Raw genomic sequence first — 19,878 nt, 5'->3', positions numbered from 1 at the left:
GGAGGAAGAGGTCAGGAGGGGGGCTTACGTGAGAACGTTGAAGCTGTTGAGTGATAATCTGTGTGCATCAGGCTCACACGGACCAGTGTTCAAATAGAGGTCTACGCAGATAGCAGGACTGCCAGGAACAATATTGATTGGTCCTTGATGATGATGAACATCCTGCCTGTCTGCTTGTCTCTCCTTCATTCACGCAGGAGCCAATCAGCCAATCAACCTCACTGTGGATCTTTTCAAATACGTTTGTCATGCTTTGTTGTTTCCTATTTGAGAGTCTCCTAGTCACAGTGCAGATTTGTAAGGATGTTTTTTTTCCTGTTTTTTTGTTTTGCTGTAGTTTTTTCTGTCTGACAGTGCCATTTGGTATTTGAATACAAAATATTATTCTTAGATAAAAAAGAATGGATGAAAACAAGGCACGAGGAAGTTTGTCAGATTGTTGGATAAGTGCCTTGCTTTCCATGTGTTTCACTGTCCTGCTTACCTCCACTCTGAGATGGGGAAAGAAACCCTTGATTTGGGGTTAGGGTTAGATCACTTCAACAGTCCAAAAAGTGAAATATGACTCATACCCATTGTAGCTGCCCTCGATATTTTCGTTAATAAACAAAGCTTGGAGAGTCTCTGATGGGTGCTTTTATTGCTGCATCTTTCCACATAGTAGCAATAGACTCATCGAACACCGTGAAACTACAAACTAATATTATACATGGAAAGGCACACTTTACGGTTACACGCTACATCAAAATACATGGAACACATAAATACATGAAACACTTAAATACATAACATACCTCGCTCCACTTATCGAGGGTGGTAGGACAATTAAAAAGGAAGAATGACATCTACCGAATTAACTCTGCTCCTGAACTGCTGCTCAAGGGATCCAAAGGTACTCAACAATCACTACAATAACTTACCTATAATCTGCAGCTTACATAACTATAATATTTACACAAACACATCTTCTGTTTCATTAATCAATGTGACGCTGAGACATCTCGTCGTTAGTAATTGTCGTTTAACTGTTTTTTGTTTTTTTATTCCGTGAATTCCAATATCAAATATAATTTGTTTACATTCAAAATAAAAGTAATAATGCTTAAATACAGCATTATAGCCTACAGGTCATTTCCACCCACCTCTCTATCCTGAATCTGAATATGGCACCATTTCCTAATGTTCTGTTTGAATTCATTTCCCTTGGATTGAAATGACGAATCTAACGTTGTATTCTCCCATGGTGATGACTTCGAATATCAGTTATAGACCGTTACAGCTCAGCTTGCTTGTTATCAGGACCATGGCTCAAGGGTGAAATAGATGGAGCAGAGAGACAGACAACGATGTTCTACTCCCACCAAGTGGACATTCACTGTTACCATGTGATGATTATTCTGCTTCCACTTGTCAGTCATGTAAGTGGGGCATTATTAAGTAAATTATTATTGGTTGTATTGGTTAGTGGGGGACTAGCCCAGGCTAATGATGTCAATGTTTTTTCAAATGCAGTTGTAAACTACTGATGCATGTTAGACTGTGACGGTCATCGCTCATTTTCATATGCTTGTAAAAAATGAGGGACATGGGTCAGTTCAACCATGTTGTTTCACACATTTTATTTTATGACATAAAAATGAGATTGATCACTTATACAGACTTAAATAGAAAAAATGGCATACAGTTGTTATGTTGACGAATAAATCAATAAAAAAAAAGATAAGAGGTCTTAAACAGACCATAGTTATCAATAGCAGGTCGGCCTGCCTGAATTAAATGAGCATCCCTAACTTTTATCAGTAAATGACTGAAATGTTAAATAATATACAATGTTCACAGCTATAGGAAGAACATATTATTACTCATATAGGTATATATATATGTAGAAGTGGGACCTAACAGGCACATCTTCATCCAAAGCAGGACACATTTTCTCTTGGGCACCTACAAATGTGATCAAAATAGCCTTTAGTGTCAGTCATCAATCATTTCCGGTGGGACCAAGACTGATGAGCTGATCTCAGTGCGGCCTGCCTGATCTCTTCTCAGATTGGGCAAAGGAACTGGTCGTAAAAAAAGGATGCAACACCTTGATATTGACAAACACACTGCAACAGCACAACTGACAACAACTGATGACAAAAAACTGAGAACATAACTCAGGATTCAGTTCACAGATAATTCTCCTAATTCCCTACATCTGAATCAGCTGCTTCTCAACAGCCACAGTAGCAGTTTAGGGGCAGGTTCAGCAGGCAGCATGTCTCAGGTCACTGTGGGTCTGGGTAGAACACTTTGATGTGTATGGCAGAGTTATTCCTGGTGCGGGTCATGGGCTCTCCGGCCTCGTCTGGGTCCTCAGGCTCCAGGTCGTCTACCAGCTCCACCGTGGAGGTGTTGGCTGCCAGCTGCAGCGCCCCCTGGCTGCTGGCCTGGAGCTGCAGGGCGATGTTGATGGCCCTATTGATAGCCAGGCCAAGCCCGTGGATGCAGATCTCCCTGTGGGCTCCGCCCTCCAGCAGCTTCTGGCAGCGGGCCAGCTGTGCCCGGAAGTCCGTCTTCATGTTGACGTAGACGTCGTTGCGGCGCTTGGGCAGTTTCCTGGGCAGCCGCTTGCGGAGGGTGTACTCCACGGGGTCCATGTCCACTGGGGGGTCAGGGGGGCCAGGGGGGGTCTGAGGCACAGAGACTGGGCTGCGTGGCTCTGTCATCTCTTAGATAGATAGATAGATAGATAGACTTTATTTGTCATTGTTACAGTACAGGTACCAAACAACGAAATTTAGGAGACAGGGTGGGTTGGGTTGGGGTGAAGAACTAGAGATGGTAAAGACACAAGATCAATATTTATACATATTATAGGAATAAACACAATGGCAACAACAGAATCAAACATATATCATGTTGTGAAATGGCATGCAACCACATGTATCCATATGCAGTATTCTCTGTGAGGGAATGATGAATGACCACCTCTGCTGTCTGTGTGCATGACAAACATGCCATGATGTTGTCTACTGAATGTAAATGTAACAGTCTGAGTGAGGCTGATGCATGGAGGGATCTCCTTTGAACAGACGATCAACAGTAGCAAGGCATCGCAGCCATACTGTACCTTCACTCGCTGCTTTTCAGCCCAAATCCTTCTGTTCCTCGTTTCTACAGCGCTGCACGGTTTCAGAACTTCCGGAACTACAAAGGTTATCTTTGTGTGCCCCGGATATTATTGTGCAAAAACAAAACAAAACATTCTCCACATGGTGAAAACGTCTATTGCGCCACCGCCCGAGTGGTCGGACATATGTCGCTGTTTCTTCATCTGAGCTCAGAGGTGTTTAGTTTGGGTCATCGTGTTACCCGAATAAAATCCGACGGTTCAACTAAAAGTCTCCCCGTTCCATTAAATTAGCCGATTATTTATGACCTAATATATCAACATAGCTTATAATGTTTAACGTTGCTGTCTGTCAAGCAGACCCACAAACATGCACAGCTTTTAGGTATGGAAGCATATAGTAGACTCGATTCAAATGCTAATGCAATATGAGATTGCAATTGCATGTTCCACTTTTGCATGCATTCTTTCAGACAATATTCAAATTCAAATGCAATTCTAATGATTTGCATTTTCATTTTCATGTACCTGATGTGCACATTCGCTGTCAATATTAAAATTATAATGCAAAGCCATTTGACATTTAATTTTCAAAGTCATGCGCAGCTTTGTAGCTGACAAAATTCAAAAGTTCATTCTAATGTGCAAATGACTATGCAATCCCAAAATAGCATATTCATTTGCCGCTTTTGCCTGCGTTATTTGAGTCAATATTCAAATTGTAATGCAATAATGTGATACGCAATTGCATTTACATGTTCTAGGAAACACATCCGCTTTACAGCTGACAAAATTCAAACTCCTATGCAATTCAAACGCATCCGGGTACTTTGCTCTCCCGTCATGTCCACGCCCCTTTTTGGGTGATAGAAGTGGAGAAGTTTGACTGGCGGTCAATGGAAATTTCTCGCGCGTCGAACGTGCCCGGTATGCAGTAAGGTTTTGCAGCGTCCTGCGTTAATGGAAAAGCACATGAGAACCCACACAAACAGTGTGGGTCCCTATCAATGTCTGTACTGTGAGAAGACTTACAAATCTGCCGTAAACTTGAACAAACACAATGAGACATGAGACGTGCAGGAAGGATAGCCCTTCCAGCCAACGAGAGCCTCCAGCTAGTGGTGAGATTGACCAAGGGCCATTTTGCAGTACAATCCGGAAACGGTCACTTGAGGAAGCAAGTGATGTCCCTCTTCAGATAGGAGACAAGGACAGTGATGTGTCCACCAGCGCACCCCAGGGCCCGTCATTCCTCAGTGTGACCAAAAGACCAAAACATGTTAGGTCCTGTCGGGTTTGTGGTAAAAATATAGTGGGTGTGGGATACATGAAATATCACATGAGATCGCACTCAGAGAAGCGCCCACACTGTTGTCCTCACTGTGGGTTGAAGTTTAAGTTTCACTTTGGATTGAGGAGGCACATGAAACAGTTTTGTAAGGTGCGACGAGAAGATCCCGTCGAGTGGTCGAACGCTGAAAGCACACAAACTTACCCACAACCCACTCTACTGTGCCGAGTGCAGGAAGGTTTGCCCAGATTCAGAAACGCTAGCAGTACACAACCTTAAGCACAAACCAGTCCAATGCACCATGTGCGAGAAGAGCTTCACAGTGACAAGATTCCTCAACAAACACTATCAGGACGTCCATGAGTTCAGCGGACCGTTTGTCAGCACCTACTGTCACAAGAGCTACTCTGACTTAGGAGCTTTCATCAGACACGAGAGGACTCACACCGGCGATCTCCCGTTCCAGTGCTCCCATTGTCCGAAGGGATTCAACGGGTATCAAATACTTGTTATACACGAGAGGAAACACACCGGTGAGAAGCCGTACCTGTGTTGGGAGTGTGGGAAGGCCTTCAGGTCCAAGGGGGTGTTGGAAAAACACATGGCTTATCGTCACGTTTCTCAGGAGAAACCTTTGTCTTGCTCCCAGTGTGAGAAAACCTTCTGGATAAAAACGGCCTTAAAACAACACGTAGACACGCACCACAAGGGTGTGCGCTACCCGTGCTCCTACTGTGGGAAGCTGTTCTTAAGCCCGTCTGCGTTGGTGAGGCATGATCTGATTCACACAGGGGAGAGACCCTTTTCATGCACTCACAAGGATTGCGGCAAGACTTTCAAGTCAAATTCCGAACTGGAGGTACACACAAGATATCATACTGGTGAACGGCCGTTCAAGTGCAAGGTCTGTGGAAAGGGCTTCGTTCAAGCCCACTATCTCACCACCCACCAGCGAAGTCATACGAAGGAAAGGCCCTACGCATGTACCCTCTGTGATAAAGCGTTTACCACAGGTAACCAGTTGAAGAGACACCACATGGTGCACACAGGGGAGAAGCCTTATAAATGTCTGGAATGTGACAAAGCTTTCAGCCGTAGACACAGTTTACAGGATCATCTAGAAAAATACCAACATACTAATTGAACATAATTTTAGATTTGGTACAATTATAATTGTACATAATGTTATATTGCACTGTATTATAGTGTTCATTGCTGTATATGTGGTGAATGTAGAAGTCGCCACCATGTTCTACTGAAAACAAATTCCAGCTACCTTGGTGTGGCATTAAAAGGATCTTTCATGTTGTATTAGTTGAAATTGAACTCATGGCAAGTAACAAAAGCATTGTCCGCACCTCAATGTCATGATGTATAATTATAAATAAAGTTAATCTGAAACTACGAGGACTGCATGTTTTTATAGCAACTGACATGGCCAAAGTTAGACAAACTTTCAGCTCCCAGAACGTGTGTGGGTGTGTGTTCTGTCCATCTACTGCATGTCTACAACAGTAAATGTCTCTTAATGAATCATTTTAGGCTCTGTGTTGATTGTCTATCAGGTGGCTAATATCAAACATGTCTAGTTTATGTTGGTTATACTTCAGCTTGCTGTTACTCTATAGAATGTTGTTGCCCTCTAGAAAAGCAGGGGGGTATTCCATCAACGTCACTAAAGGAAAATCCAGGCTTATTTTGAGAGTCGAGAGGCTGGATTGTCCTTCGGTGACCTTGATGGAATTTAGCCAGGTTACAACCAAGTTTCTTTATTAGTTCACTATTGTCTTCTAACTGAATTTCACATGCTTGTCATCACACAGTGGAATCTGTATGTTCTGTTCACTTTGAGGAAGAAAAAGGAAAATCAACAATTGGATTTGATTTGTATTTGGTTTAATTCCACATCAACAGACACATTTAGGGCCGGTTTCACAGACAAGGCTTAAGCCTAATCCTAGACTAAAAAACATCTTCAATGGAGATTTTACATTGAAAGTGTGATTTAGTCCAGGACTAGGCTTAAGCCTTGTCTCTGAAACCGGCCCTTAGTCCCTGAGAAAGTGTTATTGACAGCACAGGAAAGCATGAATAAAACACACACTTTCAACACGGTTCCCGGTGGAATAAAATAAAAATGGCGATACACACTCAATTAAAACGGAACGCATAATTGTCCTGACCCTTCACCAGCCTCGATCAGTGGGGGGGAATCAGGGAGATCTATAAGTGTGTGTGTGTGTGTGGGGGGGAGGGCTCTGAAGGTCACCTCTGAACACACAACCTCTGACACAGGTTTAGAAGCGCTGCAAAGAGACAACGTCCCTTAGGACCCAAGACCGGCAGTGTCTGTAGGACACAACGTCCGACGTCCGTCACAAAGCCTGCAGCACCGTCTCCGCCGCGTGCGTCCTCTTCATGTGTGCCCGGAGGTTCCCGTTCTGGGTGAACGCCTTGTCGCAGAACAGACAGCGGTACGGCCGCTCCCCCGTGTGGATGCGCATGTGCTTCTTCAGGTCCTCGCTCCAGATGAACCCTTTGCCGCAGCAGCTGCAGAGGTAGGGCTTCTCCCCCGTGTGGGTCATCATGTGGGCCGTCAGGTGGTTGCTGGCGCAGAAGGACTTGGAGCAAACGTGGCAGCGGTGCCGTCGCTCCCCGCTGTGGTGCTGCATGTGGACCTTCAGGCTCGTGCCCTGAGCGAACCCTTTAGATTAGATCAGATCAGATTATATTAGATTAAGATTAGATCAGATCAGATTAGTTTAGGATTAGAAAAAATCAGATTAGATTAAGATTAGATAAAATCAGATTAGATCAGATCAGATTATATTAAGATTAGATAAAATCAGATTATATTAAGATTAGATAAAATCAGATCAGATTAGATTACGATTAGATAAGATCAGATAAGATTAAGATTAGATAAAATCAGATTAGATTAAGATTAGATTTAATTGTGGTCGCAGAGTACAAGTACTATACAACAAAATGCAGTTTAGCATCTAACCTCTAATCTCCAAAAGTGCAAATAGTGGTATAAGATACACGATATAAATGAAACACGTGACAATGATAAGTGATAGGTAAGTGTGCAGATATACAGTACAGTATATGTGCAGAGGTAGTAGCGCACCTTTACCGCACACCTGGCAGCGGTACGGCCTCTCCCCCGTGTGAACCCTCTCGTGCACCGTCATCTCGTCGCTGGTGGCGAACGCCTTGCCGCAGACCGGGCAGCGGAACGCCTTCAGGCCGGGGTGACACGCCACCGCCGCCGCTGGAGGAGGCGCCCAAACACCGTCACCATGGAGACCGGCCTCCGCCCCCAGGTGAGCCTGAAGGTGGGCGGCCATATTTTCCGCGGACGCGAGGCGCAGTCCGCACACGCCGCACAGACGCTCCCCGTCCCCCCCCGTGTGCGTCAGGACGTGCGCCGCTAAAGGAGCGACGGAGCGGAACGACATCCCGCACAGTTTACAACAACGAGGGAAGGAGGCGTCGATACCGCGGGGGGGCGCCGGTGGGACGAGGGGCGTGGCCTCTGTGGAGGCGTGGCCTTGTGTGGCGACGGGGGACTGCTGCTGCTGCGCGTTTACGCCCCACGGCGGTTTGGACGGGGAAGAAGCGACCGGAGGAGCGACGGTTGTTGCCACGGACACCGTGTAGTCCTCGCCACACGGCTCTGCTTCGCTCAGTTCAGCCACAGAGGGCCCCGTCGTCAGGGAAACGACGTCCGTCCTGGTGTCGTGGTCTCCTAGCCGGGGTGGGTGGAGGTGTGAGGACGGGGCCGGGGCCAGACAGGCCAGGAGGTGAGGCGTCATGATGAACCTGACGATGGCGCCGGCCTGCAGCTCCTCCGCCCCCTCACTGATACTGAGCGGACCCAGTTCCTCTTTGATCTGTGTGGTCTCGGGTCCTGGGTCTCCCTGGTCCAGCCCGGGCCTCCACCACTGACCCGAGCTCCACTCCGGCCCACAGCACCGCTGCTCTGGGGCAAGGTCCGCTTCAGGGCCAGGGACGGTGGCCTGCTGGACTAGTTCTGGGGGGGGGGATTTGACATCAAATCAAATGTTTATGGTCACTTACACAGGATATAATGTAATTATAGGGTAAGCAACTCCTCAACAACGCAACAATCAAACAATATCAAACTCAAAATATATATAAAATATCAACAGTAGTCTACAAGAAAACGTGACAAGTTGAACAGATGATAATGACATTATTATTTGCGATTGTTGCTCATGGTGTAAATGAAGTTATATTGTATATATTTGGGGTCTTTGTATTTAATTTGAAATTGTACATTTTGATTTCCAATATGGTGTTTATACCGCGACTTCTTGCCTTGCGCGAGGCGTGTAGGGAAGCCTAACGAGACGAGGCGGGAAACATTACAACAAACAAATGAATCTGTTGAGAAAGTAGTAATTTAAGTAAGGAATTAAATGTTCTAATCCACTACCTCGTAACCTAGCACCTGGCTGGACGTCTGAAACGGTATTTTGCTGTCTTACGGTATGTTTTGGAGAATTATTTGTAACTGCTGAATGTGTAAGTTAGCCTACTATTACACTGACTATTACACTGACATTTAAAAAAATGTTGAATTGGTTAGGGCTAACATGCTGACGTCAGCAGTGTACTGTTAGCTCAGCTGTTTTGATTGATTGATTGAAAACTTTATTAGAAGATTTGCAGAAGTAGGTACATGAAAGTACATATTACATACAAGGTCAACTAACAGGATAAAAACCCAAGAAAGCCACTGGCTTATTTCAATTGGGGTCCTGTAACCTAGCAACGGCGTTATTAACTACTGGTGTCATGCTATTGGTCAGCTGTCGGATATAGTTTGTTTGATTGATATCTACGGATATTGTTGTTATGTTATGGTATTAAATATATTGTTTATGGTCTATGTTGTACAAACTGTGACAACATGTTTTATTTTTTATTTTATTCAGTTCTTAAAGGTGTGTTTATTAAGGAAATTCTATGAATGAATAAAAAAACGACATAAACCATCAGTCCATGAGTCAGTGACCATCATTAATCTGGGAATGCTCCAGTTACAGTTAGTGATATATGTACTCAGTGACACAGACATTAGACACGTACCTCCGGCCACTCTGTGTAGTTTGATGTCAGGTTTCAGCAGAATGTCCAGCAGGCTCTGCAGCCTCTCCACCTCTCTCTCTGAACGGGACACTTCCTCCTGGTATTCGACCATCGTTTGTTCAACTGCCCCAAATATCTCCTCTGCCGCGGCCGTCAGCCGCGCGGCGAGGAACACTCTCAGAGAATGCGTCTTTGACATGTTTGAAGGATTATGGGAGTGACATCATAGGTATAGGCTTGTTGCATTAACGTCGCGCTGCGGAACTTCCGGGTGCGTCTACTTGCATAAGAACTTCCGGTGTAGCCGGATGTTGACATCCTAGTCATTAGTTAGCCGTCATATTACATTAGTTATTATACAATACATTACTTATTAGCAGTCATGAGTGGAACAATTCAAAAACGTGGGTTCACGTACCAACGACGTGAATCAGGCTCCACTGACCACTGTTGTGTGCCACAATGTGTGAATTCGGCGTGCTATAATTCGCACTTAAGTTTTCATTCCTTCCCAAGCAACTCTGAGGCAAATGCTAAGTGGCTAGCGAAGATTCGGCGGGACGCATTTCGTGTCACCAAGAACAGCAAAGTGTGCAGTCAGCATTTTGAACCAGGTGATTTCGCTGTGCCAGCTGCAGGTGGGTTAATAAGGAGGCTGAAGAAAGGAGCCGTCCCCTGTCTCTTTAAAGGGAACCAGTTCGGCAAATCAGCACCCAGGCTAGGTGTGTGGGAGCGCCGTGAGCGTGCTGCGGTCGCCCCTATGATTGCAATGCAGGACTCCTCTGATGAGATGGATGATTCACAATACGGTGATCAAGGCAATAAACAAACAATCAAAGTAGGATTACAGACTTTCAGTCTGCCTCCATCCATGTGGATGAACCACCCAAAGGCCTGAGGTGTTGTAGGAGGCATGAATATGATTTAGGGGGTATTTAACAGGCTGGGTTTATTGTGAGTTTACTTGTTTGTTTATTGCCTTGATCACCGTATTGAGAAGTCATATGGTTATGGGGGGTGATATTGCAAGGTAATTTAAGCACCTGCTTGCATTGCGGTAGTGGAGAGAGAGGGGAGCGATGTATTTTTGTTGACCGCATTATACGCAGATGACGCAGATGAACCACTGATGAAGAACCAGATGAGACACTGACCTCATGTCTTTTAGCTTGCTTTTATAGTTGTTTTTATTTTAATAAATAATATTGTTGTCTTTATTTGCACTTGACACCACGGACCTCATTGTCTCTTAGCTTGTTTTATAGCATTTTTGCTTTTGAATTTGTCTAGTGTGTAATATTTGTGATATGTTATGTGTATATGTTTGTGAATATGTGAATATGTTTTTCTGTTTTTGCACCTTCAGAAGAACCACTACAATTTCATTGTATAGGCAACTGTACAAGGACAATAAAGTCTATTCTATTCTATTCTATATTCTATACGCATTGTTTGTTATTTTTCTGGTTTTGATCGCTTATGGATTATTTTTGTACGTCGCCAAGTTTGATTGTTCTATTCAATAAATGCTCTAAAACGTACTTTTCATCTCAGCGGATTGTTTGGCGCATCACACAATTACCAGCCAGACCCTGGTTGCGTCTCTCAGTGACTTTTTACTTTTGGCTCTATCTATCTATCTCGCTACAGGTGTCATATAACCCTAACCCATATCCTGTCATATAAAAGTACCTTATTGAATCTCCAGGTAATGTAGGCTATTTCTGACATCCATCACTTTTGCTGTCGTCTCTTTGACTGCCAGCCATGTTCAGAGCGGAGAGCTCCACACTGCCAGACTTTTGGGGCATTTTCGCTGAACTTTGAAGACCCACCAAATATTGAATTTTCGGACTACATAAACATTGAACATATCTACCAAAACTTTAGACTCTCTTCTTTCATCAGAAAAAGAAAGTTTGTTTCTAGCCTCTTTGAGTGTTTAGAAATCGGCCGTAGAACATAGGGTGGTTTCAGCAAAAACACCTGATTTTGACCGATAAACAGAGAAAACGAGCTTTTTCTGCAGAACTTTTTATTTTATTTTATTTTTCTGCACTTTTTCTGTATCATCCGACTCTGAACTGTTTGAAGAGTCGCGCGATGGCCGCGCTGCTCCGCGATGCTCCGCAATGCTCCGCGCCGCAATGCTCCGCGCCGCGTTTGGCACATACCCTGATCCGTTTCGCCATTACTACAACCCACAGCAAGCCACTTCCTTCTCCAGGCTTTTATCGAACTACTGCCCCCATCTGGGACCGAAATACATTACACCCAAGTCTGAAATTCACTCGCTAGGTGTAGAACATGTCAATAACGCGATCCCCGCGAATTTTTTTTTCTTTTTCTATAAGACGCCAATTGGCGTCTTTGGCAGTCAACGTTACTATTCTATAAGACGCCAATTGGCGTCTTTGGCAGTCAATGAGTTAAGATACTTTATTTTTCTGTTTCGGTAGTCTGTCCAATGTGACACTTGCCCTCCTCCACCGGCCCTAGTTTTGGATCTAGCTTGCTGTTCATTATTTTCCATGATAAATCGTAGCTAGCTAGCTAGCTATAACATCTTCATATACACCATACAGGCTACTGATTAACAGTAGGCACTGATTAACAGTAGGCAAATGCCCATTGAACAGATTTAGTCATTATCCTATCTTAAGAAAACTAATGTAACACTCTCATCTGGGGATTTACACGGCAAATCAAATCAAAGATCGACAAATCCCTGATGACAGGGAGATGACGTATGACTGCTCTGATGAATCAACCCCTATTTCATTAATTTTCTCTATATAACGACGTCGATCATTGATCGGCAACGACACTATATAATAGTTTGCCTAACTGGCCATCGGATTTGGGCTCCTAATATCTAAAAAGCACTACGGTTTTCTTATTTTATCGGATTAAAGTAGCAAAGACCAGAAATGTCCATTGACCGCCAGTCAAACTTCTACACTTCTATCACCCAAAAAGGGGCGTAGACATGACGGGAGAGCAAAGTACCCGGATGCGTTTGAATTGCATAGAGAGTTTGAATTTTGTCAGCTGTAAAGCGGATGTGTTTCCTAGAACATGTAAATGCAATTGCGTATCACTGAATTGCATAGAGAGTTTGAATTTTGTCAGCTGTAAAGCGGATGTGTTTCCTAGAACATGTAAATGCAATTGCGTATCACATTATTGCATTACAATTTGAATATTGACTCAAATAACGCAGGCAAAAGTGGCAAATGAATATGCTATTTTGGGATTGCATAGTCATTTGCACATTAGAATGAACTTTTGAATTTTGTCAGCTACAAAGCAGCGCATGACTTTGAAAATTAAAATGTCAAATGGCTTTGCATTATAATTTTAATATTGACAGCGAATGTGCACATCGGGTACATGAAAATGAAAATGCAAATCATTAGAATTGCATTTGAATTTGAATATTGTCTGAAAGAATGCATGCAAAAGTGGAACATGCAATTGCAATCTCATATTGCATTAGCATTTGAATTGAGTCTACTATATGCTTCTATACAAGCGGGGGTGGATGTGTCTTGAAATAGCATGTCAAGCTAAACATTGGTCAACCGCTCGTTACACCGGTCACGTGGTGCGTGGAGCGACGGCCATTTCTCTCAACACAAACAACAAGAGCAGCAGACATCAACACGCAGCAGAGGAGATGGGGGAGTAATAAATACAATATTACAACATTGAGCACGACTTAACGAGAGTATCGGCACCGTTCTGTTGGAGGAGGACATCTGCAGAAGAAGAGAGGAAACCACGTATTTGAATGCAAAGTGAAGATTGTAGCTTAGACAAAAATACGTTTTTGAACAAATCAAACCATCGCTTCAGAGAAGGTAAGCCCTGGTTCCTCCCCCTGGCTCTGGGACGGTGGGCAGTGTTGCATGGCTGAATCACACTTCATCACCATGGCCTGTTTTAACATAGGCACATTCCTCTATTCTATCCAATGCAAACATGTGTGTGACCAGAGGTTGTGTGTGCTGCAGGACGAGGGCATGCCCGTTGTTACTGGTGTGTGGAGGCTGTGGAGGGACATGCTAGACCCTGGTCTAACTAGGCCTGAGGAAGCAGCGGGGTCGAGTTGTAGGGGCGGCCGGGGGAGGAGGGAGGGAGGGGGGGAGGTGGTGTTCACACACGCGGGGACACTCCGCCCCCTTCAACAGATCTGGTGTCACTATGAACCTGGCCAGTGAACCACGGCCGATATATAGCTAGCTGGTGTGTTATGCAACTGTAACTGGATATGTCGGAGAACTATATATATATGTTTATTTGATCGATAAACTCAAAGACAGCAGCCCAGGCCAGGGGGACGTCCTCCTACTAGCCAGCTAGCCTCATTTTAGCCAACTTTTGAAGCTGAACTGGCCTTACATTAGCTAGCTCAGCCCTTCTCAAACAGGATTAGCATAACTCACCTGTCTGTCATAACTACAACCATCCCGTCATCTACTTGACTCTGACCCATAAGGAGGCAGTTTATTGAATTTAATATAGTCTAGTCCTGGTGTTCACATTGACCCACTGGACACTGGTCACCCATGGTGTTGACTGGACACTGGTTACCCATGGTGTTGACTGGACACTGGTTACCCATGGTGTTGACTGGACACTGGTTACCCATGGTTTTGACTGGACACTGGTGACCCATGGTGTTGACTGGACACTGGTGCCCATGGTGTTGACTGGACACTGGGTGCCCATGGTGTTGACTGGACACTGGTGACCCATGGTGTTGACTGGACACTGGTGACCCATGGTGTTGACTGGACACTGGTGACCCATGGTGTTGACTGGACACTGGTGACCCATGGTGTTGACTGGACACTGGTGACCCATGGTGTTGACTAGGGGTGGGAAGATTAGAAAATGTCATGTCATGATTATCGTGGGCAAAATAATCGCGATCCACGATATTATCGCGAGAATAAAAAAAAAAAAAGCCAATAAAACACACTGTAATCACTTTAACTTAGATTTTGTTGTATTTTTATTGAATCATGTTAATAACATTAACATCATTTTAAAAACATCTTGACAAAAATAAAAATCTTTAATAAAATCTTAAATAAGGTAATGATAAATTATACGGTATCACTGCATAAATAAAGGAAAAAAATACTGTCAAACAAAACTTGAACACTGACACTTTTCTGTCATCAAACTGAGTGCTAGCCTTGTGGCTTAGAGACTTGAAAGCTTCAAGATAGGTTAAAGTGCAAATGTGAGAAATCTCAATTATATTACTATTTATTTATAACATACGATTATGACATCCTCCCTCTCGCCAGTTTGGGGCAACATAGACTTCTCCCCTGGTGCCACGGATAGGGGTTTCAAGCGGTGGGACAGCAAAGGGATGGTTACTATCGGACATTTATATGATACGGAAATACTACTTTCATTTGACCAATTATGTAAGAAATATGACCTACCACGAAATGAGTTTTTCAGATACCTTCAGATACAAAGTTTTTTAAATAGCCAAAAAGTCACTGGCCTCTTGTCACCAACCCTCTCCGCTGGAGGAGATAGTCTCTGCTGGAAAGACGAGAGGCATTCTGGGGCTTGGGTATAGAGCACTTTCGAAATATGATAAAGGCAAACCTGCATTTACGCCCAAAGACTGGAATAATGACCTGAACATTAATACTGATGAAGCAACTTGGTCACTAATATGGCAATCGGCAAACGACATCTCAATCTGTAATAGGACGAAGGAAACGCAATTTAGACTACTACAACGTTTGCAGATTACTCCCCAACTTAGACATAAAATGGATCATAACAAATCGGAAATGTGTACAAAGTGTATTACCGAGGTTGGGAGCTTTGTTCATTGTGTTTGGACCTGTAGATATATAGATGATTACTGGAAAGGTATAGTGGATAAAATTCATCTAATTCTAGATGTTACATTGGATAAGGACCCCATGTGTCTATTGTTTGGGTTCCCAGACAAACAACTTAAAAGTATGCATTCCAAAAGACTTCTGTGTATCCTCACTTTTTGTGCAAGGAAAAATATATTGCTGAAATGGATAGACTGCAAACCGCCTACAATAGCTGGATGGCACAAGGTAATTTTTGATATGATTCCTATGGAATATCTGACAAATAGGTCTAAGTGTAAGATAAAGACATTCTATAAGATTTGGTCTCCGTTCTTAGATTATATTGGTACCAGCCTGGCTGCCATTGTAATGAAAGGTTTGGTGGATTACACTCAAGAAAGTACACAAGACTAATGTGTAACAGATCTACAATGTATGGGTCACAATATTATTTACTGTGCTGGTGTTGTGCTGCCGCTGTGTTTAGGACTGTAAGACATGGATGCTGTCTCCGATGGGGGTGATCCCCCCATATATTATGGCATTTGTTGTGTCATTTTCTTTTCTGTTTATTTCTGATATGTGACATGGCCTCCTCCCCCCCCCTGTTTTTTTGTTTTTGTTTTGTTTTTAAACATTTTCTGTTTATGGACAATGTACTGCATAACAAAGTGCAAAACTAGTTTTCTACTATTAATGGGACAATAACCTCCCCCACGGATACTAGTTGTTGTTGTTATGTCCTGTTGTGTACATGTCTCTGTGAAACACTGTGAAATATTAACCCCCCCAAAAAAAACACACATAGGTCACATACATTAATACATACAATAAAAACAGACAGACAAAGCAGTGTTTATAAAATGTAGTGCCTATTTAAAAAGTCCAGTCATTTAAAAATAATAAAAAAAACAAAAAAAACCCGATTATGACGATTATTCAACTAATTAAAATTCTCCACGATAAAGTTATCGCGGGTGTTTTTATCGCGATTAACGATAAACACGATAATCGTCCCATCCCTAGTGTTGACTGGACACTGGTCACCCATGGTGTTGACTGGACACTGGTGACCCATGGTGTTGACTGGACACTGGTCACCCATGGTGTTGACTGGACACTGGTGACCCATGGTGTTGACTGGACACTGGTGACCCATGGTGTTGACTGGACACTGGTGACCCATGGTGTTGACTGGACACTGGTCACCCATGGTGTTGACTGGACACTGGTCCCCCATGGTGTTGACTGGACACCCATGGTGTTGACTGGACACTGGTGACCCATGGTGTAGTTGACTGGACAGTGGACACTGGTGACCCCATGGTGTTGACTGGACACTGGTGACCCATGGTGTTGACTGGACACTGGTGACCCATGGTGTTGACTGGACACTGGTGACCCATGGTGTTGACTGGACACTGGTGACCCATGGTGTTGACTGGACACTGGTGACCCATGGTGTAGACTGGACACTGGTGACCCATGGTGTAGTTGACTGGACAGTGGACACTGGTGACCCATGGTGTTGACTGGACACTGGTGACCCATGGTGTTGACTGGACACTGGTGACCCATGGTGTTGACTGGACACTGGTGACCCATGGTGTTGACTGGACACTGGTGACCCATGGTGTTGACTGGACACTGGTGACCCATGGTGTTGACTGGACACTGGTGACCCATGGTGTTGACTGGACACTGGTGACCCATGGTGTTGACTGGACACTGGTGACCCATGGTGTTGACTGGACACTGGTGACCCATGGTGTTGACTGGACACTGGTGACCCATGGTGTTGACTGGACACTGGTGACCCATGGTGTAGACTGGACACTGGTGACCCATGGTGTAGTTGACTGGACAGTGGACACTGGTGACCCATGGTGTTGACTGGACACTGGTGACCCATGGTGTTGACTGGACACTGGTGACCCATGGTGTTGACTGGACACTGGTGACCCATGGTGTTGACTGGACACTGGTGACCCATGGTGTTGACTGGACACTGGTGACCCATGGTGTTGACTGGACACTGGTGACCCATGGTGTTGACTGGACACTGGTGACCCATGGTGTTGACTGGACACTGGTGACCCATGGTGTTGACTGGACACTGGTGACCCATGGTGTTGACTGGACACTGGTGACCCATGGTGTTGACTGGACACTGGTGACCCATGGTGTTGACTGGACACTGGTGACCCATGGTGTTGACTGGACACTGGTGACCCATGGTGTTGACTGGACACTGGTGACCCATGGTGTTGACTGGACACTGGTGACCCATGGTGTTGACTGGACACTGGTGACCCATGGTGTTGACTGGACACTGGTGTCCCATGGTGTTGACTGGACACTGGTGACCCATGGTGTTGACTGGACACTGGTCACCCATGGTGTTGACTGGACACTGGTGACCCATGGTGTTGACTGGACACTGGTGACCCATGGTGTTGACTGGACACTGGTGACCCATGGTGTTGACTGGACACTGGTGACCCATGGTGTTGACTGGACACTGGTGACCCATGGTGTTGACTGGACACTGGTGACCCATGGTGTTGACTGGACACTGGTGACCCATGGTGTTGACTGGACACTGGTGACCCATGGTGTTGACTGGACACTGGTGACCCATGGTGTTGACTGGACACTGGTGACCCATGGTGTTGACTGGACACTGGTGACCCATGGTGTTGACTGGACACTGGTGACCCATGGTGTTGACTGGACACTGGTGACCCATGGTGTTGACTGGACACTGGTGACCCATGGTGTTGACTGGACACTGGTGACCCATGGTGTTGACTGGACACTGGTGACCCATGGTGTTGACTGGACACTGGTCACCCATGGTGTTGACTGGACACTGGTCACCCATGGTGTTGACTGGACACTGGTGACCCATGGTGTTGACTGGACACTGGTGACCCATGGTGTTGACTGGACACTGGTGACCCATGGTGTTGACTGGACACTGGTCACCCATGGTGTTGACTGGACACTGGTCACCCATGGTGTTGACTGGACACTGGTCCCCCATGGTGTTGACTGGACACTGGTGACCCATGGTGTTGACTGTTGACAGTGTTGGACGCCCTTAGTGGTCAACAAGGTTGTGTACAACCAGACACCATGTCCATCTAGGAAGATTCAAATATACGTCCTCATATATTATTCTCAAAGTGATATACTTTAGTTATATATGACTTCTACTATATAATACATAGATGTGATTGATTGTTCATGTCTTGCATCATGACATGCAAAGCTTCTTCTGTGGTGTGTTTGAGAGTTGACAGGTGATTGTTGTTATTGGCCAATGATTGGGATGTTTTCTGCTTCACTGAGTCATGTTGCCAGTTATCATCATGTGTTATTGGTGATGTTATGTTCCCATAAAACAAAGATGTCAGTTTAGTATGTTGATCTTCAGGAAGCTGCTCTATACCAGGCTGGTGGTGTTAGTTTGCGGTTATCTATGTTTATTTTATATGCATTATTGATATGATGTCACTGTAAATACATTCGAGTAGTGCTGTAAGTGACAAGCCAAATTAATCCTGAGGAAACTCCTTCATTTATAGTCTAGTTATGATTTAATCCTCCAGACTTTATTCAGCCAGTGGAGATGCTGGTCCCTCTTGTTCATCTTGTACATGACCCCTCAGTAGATTAGGCCTAACTGATGCCCTTCTATCCATTAAAGGATCCTTTTATGAGTGGATCATCACTTTTCTATGGATGTCTTTAGCTGATCACCTGCATAATGAAGAAGTAATGCCAGCCCTTACCTGCCTGTTGTACCATAGAGTCTGGTAGTGGTATTCTGCTGTTGTTGCCATGATGTTTGCAGGTGCTTGTTTCTCTAACAAGAAACACGAGGGTGGCATCACTGTGTAATCTTTGAGGCTTGCAATTTACATTATATTTGAAAAGCAAAATGGTCTTAATTCATTATATTTGTCACCGAAGCTCTCTGAATGTCAATAGTTAATTTGCGTGGCCATTAGAAATAAATGAAACATACATATAAAGATAGAAAAGTCCCAGACTGGAGCTGTGTATTTTTCTATCCTTTACAGAAAAATGGTTGTTCTGTGCTCAAAATGCTTAAACACGTTGATTCAATCAAAGCCTCCACACACAGGCCAAATGTATTCACTTGCATATAATAATGTGTCAAGGCAACTCAAAAATCAATAACAATGCCTTCTGGCTATCAGAATGATGGGCAGTCTGCCAAACACAGTGAACCGGGTGTGTCTCTATGTGACCGTTCATTGATTTGGTCTCTGATTCTCATTCGCTCATTGTCTCTCTAATCTATGCTGTCTCTGTTGTTGTTTTGGCAGTTTGAAGAGGACAGGAATCAGAGGAGTTATCTGGAGGGTCTTGGTCAAGCCACGTTTCAGTCGGAGCGAAAAAGACAGACACACAGACAGAGAGAGGGGGAGAAGAAAGGAGGGAGAGTCGAGTCTGCT

General features: G+C 44.5%; 1 protein-coding gene across 1 annotated transcript; it reads right to left on the bottom strand.

The window, feature by feature from the left end:
• Positions 1-1,681: 1,681 nt before the first annotated feature.
• pop7 (POP7 homolog, ribonuclease P/MRP subunit) lies at positions 1,682-3,189 on the bottom strand. Its single transcript, XM_080547526.1, has 2 exons — positions 3,116-3,189; positions 1,682-2,713 (listed from the first exon to the last, which is right to left on the bottom strand). Exon 2 carries the CDS (start codon positions 2,709-2,711, stop codon positions 2,271-2,273), a length of 441 nt encoding a protein of 146 aa, XP_080403652.1. The 5' UTR covers positions 2,712-2,713; positions 3,116-3,189; the 3' UTR covers positions 1,682-2,270.
• Positions 3,190-19,878: the final 16,689 nt, after the last annotated feature.

The sequence above is a fragment of the Nansenia antarctica genome, assembly GCF_963989245.1.
Source record: "Nansenia antarctica genome assembly, chromosome: 17".
NCBI lineage: Eukaryota > Metazoa > Chordata > Actinopteri > Argentiniformes > Microstomatidae > Nansenia > Nansenia antarctica.
This window is presented reverse-complemented; position numbering and strand designations above follow the sequence as displayed.

Coding starts and splice junctions, on each gene's coding strand:
- pop7 (XM_080547526.1), bottom strand. CDS start 2,711: ATGACAGAGCCACGCAGCCCAGTCTCTGTGCCTCAGACCCCCCCTGGC.